Source organism: Paramormyrops kingsleyae, chromosome 3, assembly GCF_048594095.1.
Source record: "Paramormyrops kingsleyae isolate MSU_618 chromosome 3, PKINGS_0.4, whole genome shotgun sequence".
NCBI lineage: Eukaryota > Metazoa > Chordata > Actinopteri > Osteoglossiformes > Mormyridae > Paramormyrops > Paramormyrops kingsleyae.
In genome coordinates this window covers 29,872,317-29,891,422 of record NC_132799.1, presented here as the reverse complement: position 1 = coordinate 29,891,422, position 19,106 = coordinate 29,872,317, and the positions used below count along the sequence as shown (strand labels likewise).

The window sequence follows — 19,106 nt, the reverse complement described above, 5'->3', positions numbered from 1 at the left end:
TTTTTAATAGAACCAAAACAGTTACGTAATGTGTTGTTCTGTTTGTCTAAGTGAATAACTGCTCGGTCAACGTTGTCACTTTGGCTACACTGAGAACAAAATTTTCTTTACTAAAAATATTACGACTACAACAACAAACATCTGTGGGGAAATTAATAGATTATCGCATAACCTTTTAACCATTACTTGTTTTTACTGCAAATATTCACTGCATAAAACACTTGCTAAATCAGTGCTAGGAATTATGTGTTAATTTCGCTCTGGTAAAACATTAATTATGATCATAAACATTTATTAGCAGAGCATTGTGATTTAAATATCTGCTGTCGTTGTAATAAATCCTAATGCCCAGTTTTCCACCCCTTAGTATGTTAACTTATAATTTCCAAATCCCAATCTGGCAGGCAAACCCAACACAAAAATGCCTCTTAATGGTGCAGGCGCAATACAGTGGCATGCTGTCCTTATTTGCTACAGGTTTATTAACTTAGTTCAAAATAGACTGCATTTTGTATTTAAATTCATGGACGTGTATTCTTAATTTATCCCACATTTTGGGATTTTACTTACCAAGAGCTGTGAATCATGACATACATTATTATTCACGAAATACAGTAATACTCCCTTGTGTTTAATTCTAGTAGGCCTGTTCTATAGTAGGCCCGAGTGTGGTTAAGTTAAAATTCAGGAAAACTAACGCTTCCACATAATGACCAAATGAAAAATGTGTATTGCATTGGATGTAGCAAATCATTTGGCTGCTAACTAGGGAATATTTATCATTGCATTTTGTCACACAAGGTTATTAATATAAAACAGACAAGCAGCAGAAAAGGCGCGATATTGCGCAGCTCCGAAAAGCCGCGAGGACGATCTCCCTCAGGGGGCATGCGCAGCCCAACGCTACAGTGGATCGTTAGCAGTTCGACAGCTTAATTTTATCATACATTTACCGCGATATAGAGCTTTTCTTTGGGACACAGCACTAAAACAACAAGATGGGCTATATGAAACAGGTAGAAGTTGAAAATTTTAAGTCTTGGCGCGGGAAGCAGGTCCTCGGGCCGTTCAAGCAGTTCACCTGCATCATTGGCACAAACGGCTCCGGTACGCTGTAACTGCATTTCCTGACAGGCTCGTGGCCATCTTTGAGTATTACATTAAAAAGCTTTTTATTGAGACTGGTAAGGCTGTCCGTTTCTTTTGGGACTTTTAAGGTAAGTCTAACGTGATGGATGCGCTGGGTTTCGTCATGGGAGAGCGGGCGGCTGCACTGCGGGTGCGCCAGGCCAGGGAGCTGATCTGCGGGGCCCACGTAGGCCGGCCCGTGGCCGGGACCGCCAGTGTCTCCATGGTCTACTGCGAAGACAACGGTGAGGAGATCATCTTCAAGAGGACTGTCGCAGGTATGGCCTCCATGACAGAAACTGCAGGGGTGAATCTCAATGTGTGTACTTGACTATACTTGTATTCTCGTGTACCTGTTTTACGTCATCTTCCACTGCCGAAGACTAGTCCCAATACTCTAGAACAGAAGTTCAGAGGACGGTAAAAATCCCCGGATGTCTATTTTGCCCTACCCCAAATATCAAGGATGCATCAGTTGCATCCTTGTGGAACGACACCAAGACCACTCTTGCCAAGACAACAAGTATGGCCTTTGCGTTCTTGGTATTGAGATTCACCCCAGAATTCGCCGCCATCTCAGTGGCTTTCCAGCCGGTATTGTGCTGGATGGTTAGTGTGTGTGGTTTTTATTTTTATTTTTTGCAGGAGACGCATCGGAATATCGAGTCAGTGGCAAACTGGTCACCTTTACTGAGTACACGTCCGCGCTACAGAAGATCGGAGTGCTAATTAAAGCCAGGAACTGTCTGGTATTCCAGGCAAGGATCTGTACACAGTCCACTTTAACTTCACCCCTGGAAGGCTGCTTTCTTGCCATGGCATGGTTTCAAGTTTAAAGTTTTATTTGTCACATACAAATTCGTACACTCTACATCTTTGTAGTGAAATGCTTTCTACCTACTTCCAGAATTGTGCTTGAAGGGAAATATATAATACAAAGAAACACAAAACAGTATAAAATGGTAAGAATAAGAGTTTAGTTACAAAGCAGAGTGGTGTGATAATCTGAGTTACTGACAGAAGTCTGGACAGTTTACCAGTCGTGGTGACTGACCACCTTAGTAATCACTCTAGGCCAGCACGTCTAATCTAACTGGGGTGTGTCTTGTTGAGGAATTAGGTGAACATACGTTGGTGATCATTCTGAGGAATTAGGAAGACTCAGGTGTTAAATGAATACACCCATTTCCAAAGCTGAAATAAGCACATTTAATCCTGTATGAATACAGCAGAAGCACCAAGGGGCTTTACTGTGAGTTTGTGTCTTTATGGGGCGGCTTCTACTGACAGGGGACGGTGGAGTCGATCGCTATGAAGAGCGCCAAGGAGATGAGCCGCGTGTTTGAGCGCATCAGCGGCTCACTGGAGCTGGCAGATGAATACGTCCAGGCCAAGGAAGCCCTACTGAGGGCCAAGGAGGACACGCAGTTCCACTTCAAGAAGAAGAAGACAGCTGCTGCAGAGAAGAAGCACGCCTCACAAGTGAAGGAGGAGGTGAAGAGTCGGGATGGGGGAAGGAGAGGAGCGTAGTGGCTCCAGTGATGATGAATGATGCATCAAATCTTGCATGTATAACAGGCAGTCTTTTTACGTTGCAATGATGTGAGAAGGCATGGTCAGACAGTTTGGGGTTAAAGGCCTCACTCAGCTGACCCTGAGATTCAAACCGGCAACCTTCCAATCACAGGCTCAGCATTCTAGCCCACATGCCGCCCCTGTTTTTCTGCCACAGGTAGCATTTCCGTGAAAGACAAGACCCCCTTTCCTCTTCTGTTCTCCAGGTGCAGCGGTACCAGGCCCTCGTGGATGACCTGAACCAGAACAAGGCGCAGCTGATCCAGTGTCGGCTCTTTCATAACGAGAAGGACTTGGATGCCCTGCAGGTCTCCCGGCAGCACTGGCAGGCCTTGGTCCTGGAGAAGAAGAGCGGCCTTGTGCTGTGGGAACAGGGTATGCAGGCCCTGAAGAAGGAGCTGGGCTATGTGACCCGGGGCCTGCAGAAGATCGAGAAGGAAGTCCGGTGTGTGCTGCTGCGTACTGAGAACTTTACTCTGCTATAAGCTTATCGCCAGGTCTCCCTGTTACCACTTACAGATATGATTTTATTTTATTTTTTTGGTATTTGAAGTACTTGATATCTGTGAATTAGTGATATTCCTGAATATTCCTGTATCAGAACTTGTGTCGTAATACACATCAACACTTACGTTTTTTGAGGAATACAGTGAGAGCAGCTGTTGACATGTTATGCAATGCCTTTTTAACTAAGCAGCTTAGTGGACAATATGTTAATTAATATTAGTCGGTATTAGCATAACGATTAATCTGTCGGGTAATAACGTAACTATTCTGAGAGTACAGATGCACCTCGACTTTACGTTCCTATGAACCCACCGTAAGCTGAAAATATTATAAGTTGAATATGATGTGATACGATACGACACACTTGGGCGTTTAGTAGACATAATGGGCTTGAGAAAATTTTAGTTAAACACAGGGAAAAAAACAGTAGGATATGTTGTTAAGCACTGTATGAGATGTTTACACTGGCGATCGTTTCAGACTCTGGAGGCGTGACTGAGTGGATGCTGCTTTGCCTGGCATCAGTAGAAAGTATCGTACGACATATCGCTGGTCCAGGAACAGATCGAGATTCAAATTTCAAATGACTGCTGAACATATATCGCTATCGCATGAAGTTCGAAATACCATAGGCTGACTTATCGTAAAGCAAGGAGCATCTGGATATGTGGACCGTGATTCCCCTTCATATTCCCTGCTGCTACATTTCTTCTCCTACACTTGTTCTCCTGCGTGTGGCCAGCATGGAGGACCAGACACAGGCCCACCGTAGGTCTCAGTATGTCAAGGCCAAAGAGCAGACGGCGCACCAGGTGCGGAAGCTGGGTTCGGCACAAAGCTCCCTGCAGGGGGCGCTTCAGCAGCAGCGCAGGAAGGAGCAGGAGCTGGAGGAGCTGCGTGCTGAGCTGGCCCAGCTGGACCGTGCCTGGAGACAGTTTGAGGAGGAGGCGCAAAAGGAGGAAGCCCCCAGGGGTGTTACTGTGGAGCTGGCAGAGGCCCAGGTGGGGGTCAGAGTTGGTGAAAATGGTGGGAACAGCAGCTGGTTGCTGTCAGCATTAGGAATTCCAGCTGTTAGCTGGTTAGCCACTTTATACCCTAACATAACCAGTAGTGCTCAGTATTCCCTCCATTTTTCCATCCATCTCCCATTCTGGACAACATTGTGGAGACGGGTTACACCCAGAATGGGATGATGTCTTAATGATTAGTTATCGTCATTGTTTTTGGGTGTCACTTGCTTAATTTATGTTATATGCAAGACAACATATAAAGAAATGTTTTTACATAAGAGTGCAATAAGTAAAAAGCCTGGCATTAGACTCGGTGTGTCCCAGACTGACTTAAGAGCGCGCTTAGCAGTTAAAAACCCCATGGTGGTTTTGCTAATCTTCTCAACCTGAGCATGGAGGAGAGCCTTGATCTATGAGTCAACCAGCAAAGTAGTTTTATGTGTTTAATTTAATAACCGATAAATTGATATCTTAATAGTTTTATTTTGCATCTATAATTAATATTATTTAAAAATCTACAAAGCCTGCTGAAAACTATCACAGGAAATACATACTGAATAAATACACTACATGTGTCATATTTTATGGTCAGTCTTAGGTTTTGCTAATGATTTTTAGCTTTTCAGTAACATGTCCCAGAAACACAGTTGAAAATGAAATTAAAGCCGTGTGTGTGTGTGTGTGTGTGTGTGTGTGTGTGTGTCTTGGCCCAGTTGGAACACTACAAAGAGCTGAAGGACTTGTCCAGGAAGCAGGGCTCCACCCTGAAGCAGACGGTGGAGAAGCTTCGCTGGGAGGTGAAGGCTGACTGGGGAAAACTGGAGTTTGACCAGAGGAGGAAGAAGGAAGTGGAGGTATTCCTGTGCCTAAATTCTTTGTGTTTGTGTGTCCCTGCTTGTTTGCCCATGACATTAAGGACTGATGAATGATTGCAGGGATCCAAGTATAAGTGTTTAATTGGTACTTCATAGCCAGTGTTTATCGCTTAATTTTGAATATCTCAGTTGCTGAGATGGTCGCTGTCTGATAGCCCTGCACTGAGTACACCTGTGTTCAAAGGCAAGCATCAAGCACACTCAGGCACAGCTGGAGGAGTGCAGCAGCAGAGCCGAAAAGCTGGGGAAATACAGCAGCAGTTGCAGGTGTGTCACCGCTGTGGTCTCCGTGTGTTTGAGAGCGATCAGCCGTCCTGTGTGCGCGTATAAGATGGCATGCCACGATTCCCAGTACCCCCACCCGCAATTTCCCTACCCAGTGCCACTCTGGCTGAACAGCAACAGCTGGAGGAGAGTCTGCGGGTGGCGCTGGATGAGGGCCGCGCTCGCAGCCGGGAGGTGGATCGGGAGCTGGCCGAGGCCATCGAGGAGCTGCAGAACGCCTGCGTCGACGGCCACGAGAGCCGGCGGCAGCAGCGCCGCAGCGAGATGCTGGACAGCCTGAGGAAGCTCTACCCAGAGACCCTGGTACAGTAACCCTCATGCCTTCCGCTTCCATACAGTGACGAGAGGTTCATTCTGTTCATTCCCAGAGGCTGTGTACAGAATCCAAAGGACATATAGTAACTCCTTCACATTCATGGACTTGACGTTCCCGGTTTCGCTTCTTTGTGAGTTGGCCGTGAACAATTAAATGGGAATATTTTTGGAGCTCGCTTGAACATCACAGAAACTCGCGGGGGAGACATAAGCCAAAAACAATACTAAAATGATTTGGGTCACATAAAATCATGTAATATATAAATATTAGTGGGAAATAATATTTATTGGTGTAAGGTCATACTGTATCTTTAAAATGAAAAGTCTTGGCTTGGTTATGCCTCACATCTTAACCCTCGCATATGTGAAGGGGATTCATTCTGTATTTATGTCCATAAAATATGCCCTGAGCCTTTGCCATCAAAAGTGCTTAATCTCTCCCTAGAATAGTGTTAGATAAATAAAACAAATTTGTGATTATGTTTGATCAAACCCAGCTGTGTTCAAAATTCAGTTTTATAAAAATCTTTGATTGCTATCAAACAATGAAAAATTCCAAATGTCTTGTATTTTGTTTGGTTACCTATGGTTAACGTTAGGGCTGGGTAGGAATTAAGGTTGTCATAGTTGGGATTACGGTTTTCCTATAGGAATGAATGGACAGTCCCCACAAAGATATGAATCCAAACGTGTGTGTGTGTGTGTATGTGTGGAGTTTGCATGTTTGTCTTATGCGTGTTCCATTCAGCCACTCCAGTTTACGCTCACTCTCTAAAAGCATGCAGTTAGGCTAAATAGCTGTCTTTGAATGCAGTAGTGTGCATGTGGGAGTATATATGTGTATCTGCCCTCTGATAGGCTGGAATACCACCCTGCCTTGTGTCATGTGTTGCCTGGAATAGGCTTCAGGCCTCCCTACAGCCCTGACCAGGATAAGCAGTTGTAAGGTGGATGGATTGGTGCTGTGTGTGACTTTCGCTAATTGTTCCTTTATGTCTGTAGCAGGTTGATTTTATTTAAGAGTGTTTAATGGCCACGCCCTCCCCTCCCGGTCCCCATGCTGCAGATCGGCCGTCTGTCAGACCTCTGCCATCCGATCCATAAGAAGTACCAGCTGGCGGTGACCAAAGTGTTCGGCCGATACATGAATGCCATCGTCGTGGCGTCTGAGAAGGCGGCACGCGACTGCATCAGGTTTCTGAAGCAGGAGAGGGCCGAGCCGGAGACCTTCCTCCCCCTCGACTACCTCGATGTGAGTTAGGGGGCCACGGCTGACGCTTCGCTTCCTCCTCCTGTGTTGGTGTTGGCATGTAGTATTGCAGTGTGACTTTTAGCATGTTTGGTGTATACTGCCATACAAAGGCTAAACACTGCAAGTACAAACTATCAGAATTGAGTTATGACCAAAATCGGGTCTCTCAGGCACCGTTTTATCTCAGCTATGCTTGATTTTTTTTTAATTACATATTTAAAAAGTACATTGTCATTTACCTACTGACTATACATACAGGTAGACATCCAAAAAGACTCTTTTCTGTTTCACTGTCAGCATAGTTACTATGTTTTGCCTTTGTAGGGCAGTTGAAGTTGTGAAAAAGTATATTTCATAAAGTGCTTGTAGTTTCCTTGTACCTTTGCTGGTCCCTGTGAGTGAAAACAGGTTTAGCTTTTTTGAGGAATAGAATGTTAATTTGTCCTTGTATGTCCTTAAAGGTGCAATTTACTTTTAACTCTGGTCACATGAAACAGACAAATAGAAAAACCAGGTAATTGTAAAGATCGGAGCTAGACATAGGTGGTGGAAAGTTTTTCATGCTGTCATACCTTCCAGACGTTATACTGCGCTGTACGGTATTTTGATAGGATTTTCGATGTTCCGGTATTTTTGAAATCTTGCCGATGAAATTTGCTTTGTGCCCATGATTATCAGGATTTCAAAATATCATGATATACCCAAAATACTATGCTATGCCGTATTATTGCTTTAATACTGGCCAAATGTTACGTGCATGCGGAGCTCTCAGACGATGTGAGACAGTAACCGCGCATGCCGCAATGCCACCGCCACAGGTGAGTGCGTTGAACGAGCGGCTGCGGGAGGTTCGCGGGGCCACGATGGTGGTGGACGTGGTGCAGTACGCCGCCTCGCTGGGGAGGGCCGTGCAGTTCGTGTGCGGGAACACGCTCGTGTGCGACACCGTCAAGGAGGCTCAGCATGTTGCCTTCGGGGGCCCCGAGCGCCTCAAGGTAAATATGCGGGGCCACTCGCCTGGAAAGTCCGCCCCCCTCAGCTCCGTCACCACGACTGTCCTCGGGTTTTACTACGGTGAAACGTTGAAAAACCCTGTACTGAATCCCCAGTGACAAGATTCTCACCTTTAAGCAGTGCCAGTGTATCTCAGTACAGCACACTGTCAGAATAAAGGGTACAAACCTGGTACAGTTTTGTACCCTAAAGTACAAACAACATTAATGTACCCAGATGGTATGAAAATGTTCCCGAGTCCATTTCTATACCTTTAAAGGTACTTTTACCTGTGGTAAGGTACAGTTGGCAGACCCTTGAGGATACAATCCCAGTGACAGGTAACTAACTTCAAAGGTATTGGAACTGTTTTCTGATAGTTTACTCAGGCACACAGAATAAGGAAGAACTTAGGAGCTACTATATGGATACAGAAATAAGCACAATGTGGGTGACGCCCCCCCCAGCTCAAAAAGATTCCAAAATTCTGCCATATGCTGTAATACTGCCCAAGGCTAATTGCTCTTATATAGTGACAAATGAAAACAAGCCTGATGATGATGAAGACGCTGACGCTGAGGTTCTATGGGATGTGTAGACGGTGGCATTGGATGGGACCATGTTCTTCAAGTCGGGGGCCATCTCTGGGGGTGCCAGCGACCTGCGGAGCAAAGCCCGGCGCTGGGATGAGAAGGTCATGGGCAAGCTGAAGGAGCGCCGTGAGCAGCTGACAGCAGAGCTGCACGTGAGTGTCTGCATCTGCGCGCGAGTGTCTGCATCTGCGCGCGAGTGTCTGCATCTGCGTGCTGCTCCCTGAAGCCTCACCTGCTCTCCATAGAACGTTTGGGCTCTCACTATAAGACTGTTTCAGGTTCATGATTGGGTTAGGCCATTCAAGGTTGGTCCCACCCTTTTCAAATATGATTCTGACAGGCTGTTTAGATGTGGGGGCCCCCTGGTGGCCACTGGGCTCTAAGCAGTCCCTTATTGCTCTTGTGCCTTGGGCCCTGCCCTGAGGCCATTGATCATATTGGTATTTCGTTTTCTCAGAGAACACCGTGGTTTATCCCACTACTGCATGCTGTGAAATCTCATTGTAGGTGGCATCATCGCTATTAAAGAAAGACTTAGCTTCTAGATATAGAGTTATGAGGGAAATTGTACTTCATCTTCTGTTCACCAGATCAAATTGTAATGGTTAATGTTTGTATCAAATTTATTTCCATTTTTAATAGCCGATTTCGTATTTGTTATTTATTGAAATATGACTTAATTTAGATAAGGCATTTTAGTTGTATTATGGACAGGAGGTAAGTACAGTTGTGACACCATGTGCAGGTATGCCTCTGAATAAAAAAATGGCCCATCATGTGCTTTGGACATTTTTGAGAGGATTCTGGAAAAATCCGAGGACCACGTTCAATGACAGAAACTTAAATTATTATCAGGGAAAATTTGTTCTTATTCAAAAACAACATTTTCTTTTAATGGTGCCATTATGTTAAAATTTAACCTTTGTATCTAGGGTTAATTGTTTTGTGTATGTAATACAGTGAAATTCTGTATACATCATTCAGACTAGTGCCAATCAATACAAAACAGCCATAAATAATGATCATCCTTCCATCCATCCATTTTTCCCAATCGGGAGCATATCCTAGGCAGCGTAGGGCGAAAGGCAGGGGTACATCCTGGATGGGAAGCCAGTTTAAGCAGTAATTAACGATAAATAATACCACTGTGGGCAGCACACTGTATATATACAGTATATATACGCTAAAGAGAGGTAAAATCTGGGCGTTTCAAAGTGTCAGATTTTAGCAGAAGAAACTATTTTACTGTATAGCAAATCTCAAGACGTGTCATTCTATGCAAAATTCTTCAGATGCTCTGGTATATGTGTGCTTATTTAGATATTTCTCTATTGTCATTAAGTCAGTTGGTGCCCCCTAGTGACAAATACATGAAACATTTTGGTTGGCCTTTTAATCGTGTAATTATTAAGAGAAATGCTTGTTCGGTCAGTGAGTTTTAAATGTCTTGTATATTTGCTAGCATTTGGGAATCATAAATGTATGTCCTTATAAACTGTCTGCTTTAATCTCTTAATTGCTGTATCTGAATTTCCTTCAATTTTTTAAATGCAAGCAGTAGTATTATGTACTGTATTATTAATTTTCTGACTTGACTACAAGTTCGACTTAAAGACAGACTTGGAGATCAGATCTTGTTTGTAACGTGGGTATTGCCCGTATTGGGCAGCCAGGTAAATTGATGAGTGCGGGTCAGGGCAGCATGACGTGACAGTGCCACGTGCGACGTGACAGACTCTGCTGAAGCTGAAGCATAAGGAGGCAGAGCTGAAGCAGGTGCAGACTCAGCTCAAAGGCATCCAGACCCGCTTGAAGTTCTCTCTCAGTGAGCTGGATGCCATCCGCAAGAAGAACATCCCCGCCTGCCTCGCGGTAATGCCATCGCACCTCCGCCGTCGCTCGCGTGGCTGTTCTGTGTCCTGCTTGCACACATTGCGGACATCAGCATCTGTACCTTGAAATGTAATGTAAGACATTCACATTAATTTAGCAGACACTTTTATCCAAAGTAGTATATATTTTGGAGAAAGCATCCAGTTCTGCCCATGACACAGGAGAAGTCTAGACTGGAGAGTATACTTCTCAATCTGGAGTCAGAGATTCAAATGCAGAAGGACAACTTGGAGTTGAAGGGAAAAAAAATACAGGATCTTCAGACTAAGCTGAATGAGGTACCTTAAGATGACAAATGATGGATTTTTACTCTCCTTTCCCTTTGCTCTGTTTCATGTTCTGTGATCAGAGTTACGTACTGAGAGCTTAATTTGGTGTGGGTAGGTTTGCCTTGGTGATTCCTGCCGCTCTAGCTTCGGCAGTCTCGGTGTAAGTTTTGGCCTTTTTCGCACTGCGCATGTTCCCACGCTCTCTCCAGGTGGACGACCTAGTGTTCTCTGATTTCTGTGCTGAAATCGGCGTCGCAAACATCCGCGAGTATGAGCAAGAGCATCTGAAACAGCAGCAGGAAACGGACAGCAAGAGGTAGCAAAATGGTTGACAGCGATTGCCGAGCCTGTTCACAGTAGTAGGAGGTCTGCGATGGACTGGCATCCAGTGCAGTCTTCAGGATGAAGGGTCGATGGTGCAGTCTTTGTACAGAATGCATAATGATGTGTTTGATATTTTGGAATTGTTTGAAATTTCTCAAGGAATCCATAAATGAATTTTTGTTATTTATATTCATTCTTGTATGTTTTAAACCAACTGGATTTCAGTCATTTTTTTCCAGTTTAGTTGCTGCATTTATTTATTTCTGTTTTCAACTCCGCTGTGAACCTGACTGGGATCAGTTGATGGATGGATGGATGGATGGATGGTTACCTTTGGCACCATTGACCATTTTGGCATTACATCCTTATATAATATTTAGCTTTGTTATGAAACACTTTCTTCTTCCCCTCTTTTCCCTTTTCTCCTTCCTGTCTGTCTGTTCTCCGTCACAGGCTGCAGTTTGAGACCCAGCACACGCGCCTGACCACCCAGCTAGAGTTCGAGCAGAGCCAGCTTGAGCAGAGCCAGGGGAAGATCCGCGAGTGGGAAGACACCCTCCGCAAGGGCGAGCAGAGAGTCTCCCAGCTGAAGAAGGCAATTCTCCATCCCACACTGCATGTTCTCACAACATCTTTAGAGAGATACAGGGACAGTTAAAACCTAAGAATAAATGGGACGGAAGGTGTATGGACGCCTGCATATGTGTGCCAGCATCAACATATGTGTAATGCCTGATGTTCTGTCTCCTCCAAGGAGGAGGAGCAGCTGATGAAGGGCTTGGATGAGATCATAGTTAAAGTGCAGGAGCTGAGGAACTCTATGCTCGGGCAGAAGTCCCTGGTCAGCAAATGTAACGCCAGGCTGGATGAGAAGGTGACAGGGCGGCAGGAGTGTTCCAGGTGCGAGAGCCCCGTGGGGAAGCTGGAATGAAGGGGAGTCCATCACAATAAGCACAGCAGCCCGAAAGCTGCGTTGCCCTGATTACCACAGTACCGCACCACATTCTCTTTCCCTCAATCATCAATGATACTGCACATCATTGCACAAGCACAAGGGGGCGATGTGGCTCTGCAGAGTGATTGCACCATTGGACCCTTGAGCAAGGCCTATTAACCCCAGCTGGCCCAGAGACCAACTGACCCTGATTTCTCAGTTGTACTTCTCTTTGAATAAAAGCATCTGCTAAATAAAAATGTAAATATGTAGGAATCGTTTTGTTTTCACAATTCTCGTCTTTCCTGTGAAACACACATGGGGCCGGAGCACTGGGTTAGCCATTTTTCTATACACTCTAAGCAGTTTTTCGGGTTAAGGACCTTGCTGAAGGACCCAGCAGTGATTTGATTACTCTGCCAGCCACAGGATTCAAACCAGCAACCTTCTGCACTGGAGTACAGACTCCTACCCCACAGAACCACACACTGCTCCAAACGGACCTCTAGTGCTATCAGGGCCATGTGGACACGTACTTGTTGTTTCACCAGAACTTGCCTGTTACGAACCGGCTCTGGGTTAATAACAAAAGAAGAGTATCTGAGAACAGTTTTAACCCTAAAAGGGAGTTTTATTGAAACACCGATGACTTCAGATAAATGCTTCAACAAGCCAGACTGAGTGAGAAGAAGCCGCTTCAATAACATGCCTTTTACTCTTCTGTCGACTATCAGCTACCCTATTCCAGCAGTAATCAGTGACACCAGAGCACAAACACATGAAGCGGAAAACAAGCAAGCAGACATGCGCATACGCAATACGCCGAGGGATGTAACGGCTTCTGTTCCTCAGGGGTCTGCAGAAGCTCCAGAGGGAGCTGATGTCTGTGGAGATATCGCTAGAAAAGAAGCAGCTCGAGAGACACAACCTGCTGCTGAGCTGCAAGGTGCAGGACCTTCCTGTAACGCTGCTGTCCGGCTCCATGGATGACATCAGCGAGGAGCAGGTACTGAGCGGCGGCTGAAGATTGAGGGAGCGAGAGAAGGAAGACAGGAAGCAACAGGGGAATCGCATTCTGTAGAAAAGGACACTTTGAATGTGGCTTGTCTATAACCTTCGCCTTAACAATATTATAGAAGCATAATGGTCTGTAACATTTTTTCCTAATCTTCCTGATTTGTTTTTTCTTGTGGGACAGTGGTTTACAAAATGTAATTCGTCGATAGTTATTTTAACCATCTCATCCTGTTTAGCTTGACTCTGAGACCACCATAGTCACTGCTGACATCTACGAACGTGAGAGGCAGATGGTCATCGATTACAGTGCACTGAGAAGGGAACTTCAGGTACGGCTAATCAAGCAACACCATCTCTCTCTGTCCTTGTTCTCTGACACCAGGCTTTCTTCACTTGTATATTGCTTTGGACACAACTATCTGGTAGATGAATAAATGTAAATTACACAAAGACAGGGGTCACCCTGGACAGAATGCTAGTCAAACGCATGGCATAAACTGTGGATAATTTGCTGAATGTATCATACCCAATATATAACCTGCAGTGTTTTAGGTACCGTAATCAGTGTGGGCATCACCATTGATATCACCTTCATGTTAACGTTAAATTACTGGGGAGTCTATGGAATATGGTAAATGGTCTGCATTTATATAGCGCTTTTCTACTCCTATGAGTACTCAAAGCGCTTTACAACTCACGCCTCACATTCACCCATCCACACTCACATTCACACACCGGTGGTGGAGGCTGCCATGCAAGGCGCCAACCTGCACACCGGGAGCAATTTGGGGTTCAGTGTCTTGCTCAAGGACACTTGAGGAGGAACCAGGGCTCGAGCCTGCAACTCTCTGGTTGCCGAACGATAGCACTACCTCCTATCGCCACCATCGTCTTTATCCTATAAAGATTAGCTCTCATTGTGCAAAAGCTGGGCTTGTTTTTGGTGTTTCTGATAGAATCACTCTAATGTGTCGTTTTTTGCAGGAGCTGGAAGGGGAGGAGGAAGTGGAATCAGAACTGGAAAAGTTGCAGGAAACACTTGACTCCCTGGAGACAGCACTCCAGCACTCCGGTACACCAGATCTCAAAGCCCTGCAGAAGATGAATGAGGTCAAGGGGATGTTCCATGAGATAGTGGAAGGTAGGCTTCAGTTAGCACTGAATAAACACACACTGAAATGGGCTTAGGTGCAAGTAGCTTCTGGTAGGTAGTATGATGATAATTTGCAATCATTAAAATTGCAGAGCTTGCTAAGTTTTGCTTCCTATGAGTAAAAATGTTTTAGCAAAACTTGATGGTCTCAACCCAGTTGATTTGCAGTCCTTGCAATGTGACAATTTGCACATCCATAACACGCATTGTATATATTAACATGACACATTGTGCCAGCCTAATAATCTGAATAAGCACATGTAACATGATGATTGGTTAAGCTAAAATTGAACCGCAGTAGATTTTTAGGAGGTGGCCCTTTGAGCATGGCTGTTTTTTGCATGAGATGCTGGTGTTATCACACCAACGAACGGTAAAGAATAAACTGTGCATGTTTTACACCTGCGGTATTGGTGCCAGGTTTGCTCTTGCTAGAAGCAGTGATTATTTTGACAGCGTATTTTGATTTAGTTTTAGTCTTTTGACTACAATGCAGTTTCGTTTTAGTCATATTTTAGGCATCTATTTTTTTTTTGTCTAGTTTCGTTTACCAAATCTACTTTAGAAAGTATTTTCACATATCCGACATTAAGGGCTCATTGAATCGCAAAATTCACGGTTCGAATTGTATCACGGTTTTTGAGTCACAGATAGGATCTTTGTTCGGTTTTTGGCATCATAAATTATTTGTTTATTTATTCAGTTCTCAGTTGTCATAGTTTTGCCAGTAAAATCACCACTGGCTGGAACACCAGTAACTACTCCTCTTGGGAATCCCTGTGCCCCCCCCCACCGTTTAGCTTTTGATGCCAGCACTAAGGTGACCCGCCGCTGCCAGCAGGAGTTTCATCAGGTGAAGACCAGGCGCTTCCGGCTCTTCAACGAGTGCTTTGAGCACGTTTCCAACAGCATCGACCAGATCTACAAGCAGCTCTGCAGAAACCCCTGTGCACAGGTGCGTCACGTCTGCCTGCAGCTTTTGTGGCAGCTAGTTTTACCTGTCTGCGTATGTTGCATTCCTTGGCTCCCCCATTGTTCTGCCCGTTTTGTTTATATTTAAAGTTTCACTTAAAATTTTTGTGTAAAATGTTCACTACATTTTTTACCCAGGCCTTTGGTCCATTTTGCCATATCCTACACCAAATTGTAATTCGTAATACTGGACAACTACTTGCCATACTTTTATACAAGAATGGTTTTTGAATAAGTAACCAACAGATCAAAGTTCTTGGTGGGAGACATTTCAGACAGCATTTCAGAAGAACTTGTAGGTTGTCATTCTGGTTTTTCACATTTTTATCTTTCTAAGGCAATCTAGTACAGCTACTGTAGACAGAGCTGCTTCAACCTGATGTTAATATAGTTACTCTATGGCCATGTGACTAAAACAGGGCAGTTTCTTCACAATCTTTTGTAGCGGCTGTACAAAATTAAGCCTGATGGTTCAAAATACTGAGAATGCTGTGGTTCCTCTGGCAGTATAGCAGACGTAGTACTACCTGTATATGAATTCATATGGGCTCTGCCAGTATCAGGTGCCAACTTGCATGCTGCTTACAGCTTTGTATAGGTTACAATTTTCTGAAGCCGTATTTCAGATAAAACCATTGCATTGTGGAACATTAAATTGCATTTTCTTTGTGAATAAATATGGTTTTACTGTCTTTGAAATGTCATTATAGAAGTGGCAAACTTGCTTTATGTCAGCTGCCTGAAAATATGGAGTTAGTCGAGGTGGTGCCTCTCAGTGCCTTGCTTAGGCTCCAGGATGGATGATTGGATACAGATACTCTTTTCTTTCATTCATCTTCTATACTGCTTGTCCTGTATAGGACTGTAGGGTTCCAGGGTCTGTTCCAAAAACAGTGGGCAATGAATAACATAGGAATGGGCGCCAACCCATCACAGGGCACATGCACACTCTGTTCACACACACACATACATATTCACACTTGCAGACAGTTTGGTAGCTTCAATTCACCTTGCAGGCCATCCTCAGTGTGGAGAACCCAGATGAGCCATACCTGGATGGCATCAGCTACAACTGTGTGGCCCCAGGCAAGCGTTTCATGGCCATGGACAATCTGTCAGGGGGGGAGAAGTCCATAGCTGCCCTGGCCCTGGTCTTTGCCATTCACAGGTAGCCGAGGTCTTTCCGAAAGGATCTTCACTCCTCTCCCATGGCTTAGTTTCCAAGTTGATGGGTAGAATAGCAAAGTAGCCCAATTCACTGATAGGCTCCTAGTGAACTTCGCTTGAGCACTGTTGCTGGAATCAGGAATTATGAATGTCTCGAGTTTAACTTAGAGTATAAATTGTTTGATGTGCAACAACAAATGTCAATATGTCATCTCCTTCCTAGGAGGCCAGAAGCTGTCAACGTTGCGATGAGCAGAATATTTGCATATGATTAACTATAGAATGAACAGGAGGGGAATTAAGCAATTTAAGTGCTGTTCTTGATAATGTGGGTCTTCTGCAGTTGTCATTCTGAATTTATGTTGCAGTTTCCGTCCTGCTCCTTTCTTTGTTCTGGATGAGGTTGATGCAGCCCTAGACAATACCAACATTAATAAGGCAAGACAGACATCACAGTATCATACGCCCAAAATTTATGTTAATCTTGGCAAGGCGCCATTAATATTTCAAGACCCAGCCTAGCAAATGATGATAACTGTCACGTTGTCCTACTCACAGCTTACCAGCTACATCCGTGAGCAGTGTAAGGCATACTTCCAGATAATTGTCATCTCCCAGAAGGAGGAGTTCTACTCCAAGGCAGATGCTCTTTTGGGAGTATACTCTGAGGTCAGCCTCGTGCGGTGTGCAGAACTCTGAGCAGACGTTTGGGTAGAGCCCCTTATGTCTCATTACTATTGCTTAAGCCAGAGCCAGAATTTGTGCAAAAGCACAAAGAATATGATTAGTTTTGTAGGTGACACTGTATTGCCATTAAGGTTTGACTTTATTTGTGATAAAATATGTTTTTATTACTATATCTAATTTTTCTCCCTACATTTATTTCCTGGTATTGATTATAATCCTATTCGATCTCTTTCTTTTGCCATTTTTCCCTGACGTTCATTTTTCTCCTGCAGTACGATGAGTACATGTTCAGCCGTCTCCTGACCCTGGACCTCAGTCCTTACCCGTTGAACGAAGACACAGTCACAGACTGAGAGAATTTATAGCCACAGAGAACTCAGTATGGTTTGTTTTGTTAAAGAGGTTAATTTCCCTCCATTTACGAAGTGGTGTTTTGTTATTCATGGGAAAAGCTTGTAGTTCACTGGTGATTTAACTGGTTTATCTTTACCATCTGACTTTGCAGTGCATGTTTTAAACAATAATTCATTACGTTTAAAATATGTGAAAAAAATCCTTTTAGGGCTTTTCTGTAAATTACATGTTTTTTTGCACTGACAGATAGGTGACGGCAGCACAGAGGAATGTGGGAACTCAGCCCATTTTAATCCCAGCTGCTTCTGACATCTTGTCACTGTCTACTTCCTTGAATCAAAATTTACAAGAAGCTATTGTTTAATCAGTTGAGCTGTGTTTGTGTGATTTTCTGATAATTCGTTGTTGAACTTGTGCTGGAATGTACCATTGTTTACAAGCCACACCTTCAGATATACTAACAGGCACTTAGCTAAGCAGTTTGTTCTGTTAAAGTTTGTTCACCATAAACCGTATCTCTTAAAAATAAGGTTATTCAGCTTTGAAATAAAAATAAATAAAAGTGTAATTAAATTGGGTTCATCACTGTTTCATCAGTTCATCTTCTAACCACTTACCCTGATGAGGGTGCCAGAGATCACATCCATTAAATTTTTATTTCAGTCAGTCACTCTGGATATTATTTCAGCAGGAGCTAAATTATTGATATGGTACATTTAATCTCTAAAGTAAACAAACTCACTCCTAATCACATCTCTCAAACTTTGAAAGTGTATGTTTTATTTCTCTAAACCATTTCTTCTAAAAGATATACTGGTATCCCAGTTTTCCGCGTCCTAGTGCCCTGTACTTCGTAGGAGTGGATATGCAATCATCAAGAAGTGCACCGTAAACCTGCATGTTACATTAATTCACAAGGTGGTGTTTCCTAGTCTGGGTCTCTGTATTATAACTTGCAGGCAATCAGCCAATGATGGGCTGTAGACAGGGCTCGAGTGGTAGATCAAAGGTTGAGTAAACCCTAGTTTAGTTATATACACTACTGTTCAAAAGTTTGGGGTCACTTAGAAATTTCCGTGTTTTCCATGAAAACGTACATGAAATGAGTTTGAATAGGAGATATAACAAAATAATTAGGAAATAGTCATTGACTAAGTTAGAATTTTTTTTAAATTAAAATAATAATTGTGTTCTTCAAACTTTGCTTTCGTCCAAGAGTCCTCCATTTGTAGCAGTTACAACCTTCTAGACCTTGGGCATTCTAGAAGTCATTTTGTTGAGGTAATCTCGCAAGGTTTCACCCCGCGTTTCCGGAAGCATCTCCCACAAGTTGGATTGGCTTGACGGAAACTTTACGTACCATTCTGTCAAACTGCTCCCATAACAGCTCAATTATTCTCAGAATAATAGACCGGCTAGAGCCGGTTTGCACTGCCTTGTGAAGATCTTCAGTTTCCTGGCAATTTCTCGCACAGAATAGTCTTAATTTATTAGAATAAGAATAGGCTGATGAGTTTCAGAAGAAAGTTCTTTGTTTCTGACCATTTTCAGCTTATAATCGAACCCTCAATTGCTGATGCTTCAGTTACTCAACTGGTCCACAGAAGGCCAGTTTTATTGCTTCTTTAATTAGCACAACAATTTTCATCTGCTAACATAATTGCAAAAATGTCTAATGATCAATGATAAACTTGCATTAGCAAACACAACATTCCACTGGAACACGGGACTAACTGTTGCTGATAATGGGCCTTTCTGTACACCCATGAAGATATTCCATTAAAAGCAGCCATTTCCAGCTAC

General features: G+C 43.8%; 1 protein-coding gene across 3 annotated transcripts; it reads left to right on the top strand.

Moving 5' to 3' along the window:
- Positions 1-839: 839 nt before the first annotated feature.
- On the top strand, positions 840-17,876 carry smc1b (structural maintenance of chromosomes 1B). Of its 3 annotated transcripts, XM_023810345.2 has the most exons (26): positions 840-1,107; positions 1,218-1,406; positions 1,774-1,886; positions 2,419-2,622; positions 2,910-3,148; positions 3,953-4,211; positions 4,934-5,074; positions 5,280-5,362; positions 5,476-5,683; positions 6,762-6,947; positions 7,766-7,942; positions 8,539-8,685; positions 10,268-10,405; positions 10,588-10,704; positions 10,905-11,011; positions 11,473-11,614; positions 11,774-11,919; positions 12,806-12,959; positions 13,207-13,299; positions 13,955-14,111; positions 14,924-15,078; positions 16,112-16,263; positions 16,631-16,700; positions 16,821-16,931; positions 17,222-17,328; positions 17,550-17,876. In XM_023810345.2, the coding sequence occupies exons 1-25, from the start codon at positions 999-1,001 to the stop codon at positions 17,300-17,302; spliced, it is 3,678 nt and encodes a 1,225-aa protein (XP_023666113.2). In that variant the 5' UTR covers positions 840-998; the 3' UTR covers positions 17,303-17,328; positions 17,550-17,876. The 3 variants fall into 3 exon arrangements, with proteins under 3 accessions (XP_023666113.2, XP_023666112.2, XP_023666114.2); XM_023810344.2 differs by having other exon boundaries at positions 17,222-17,876; XM_023810346.2 differs by lacking the exon at positions 7,766-7,942 and having other exon boundaries at positions 17,222-17,876.
- Positions 17,877-19,106: the final 1,230 nt, after the last annotated feature.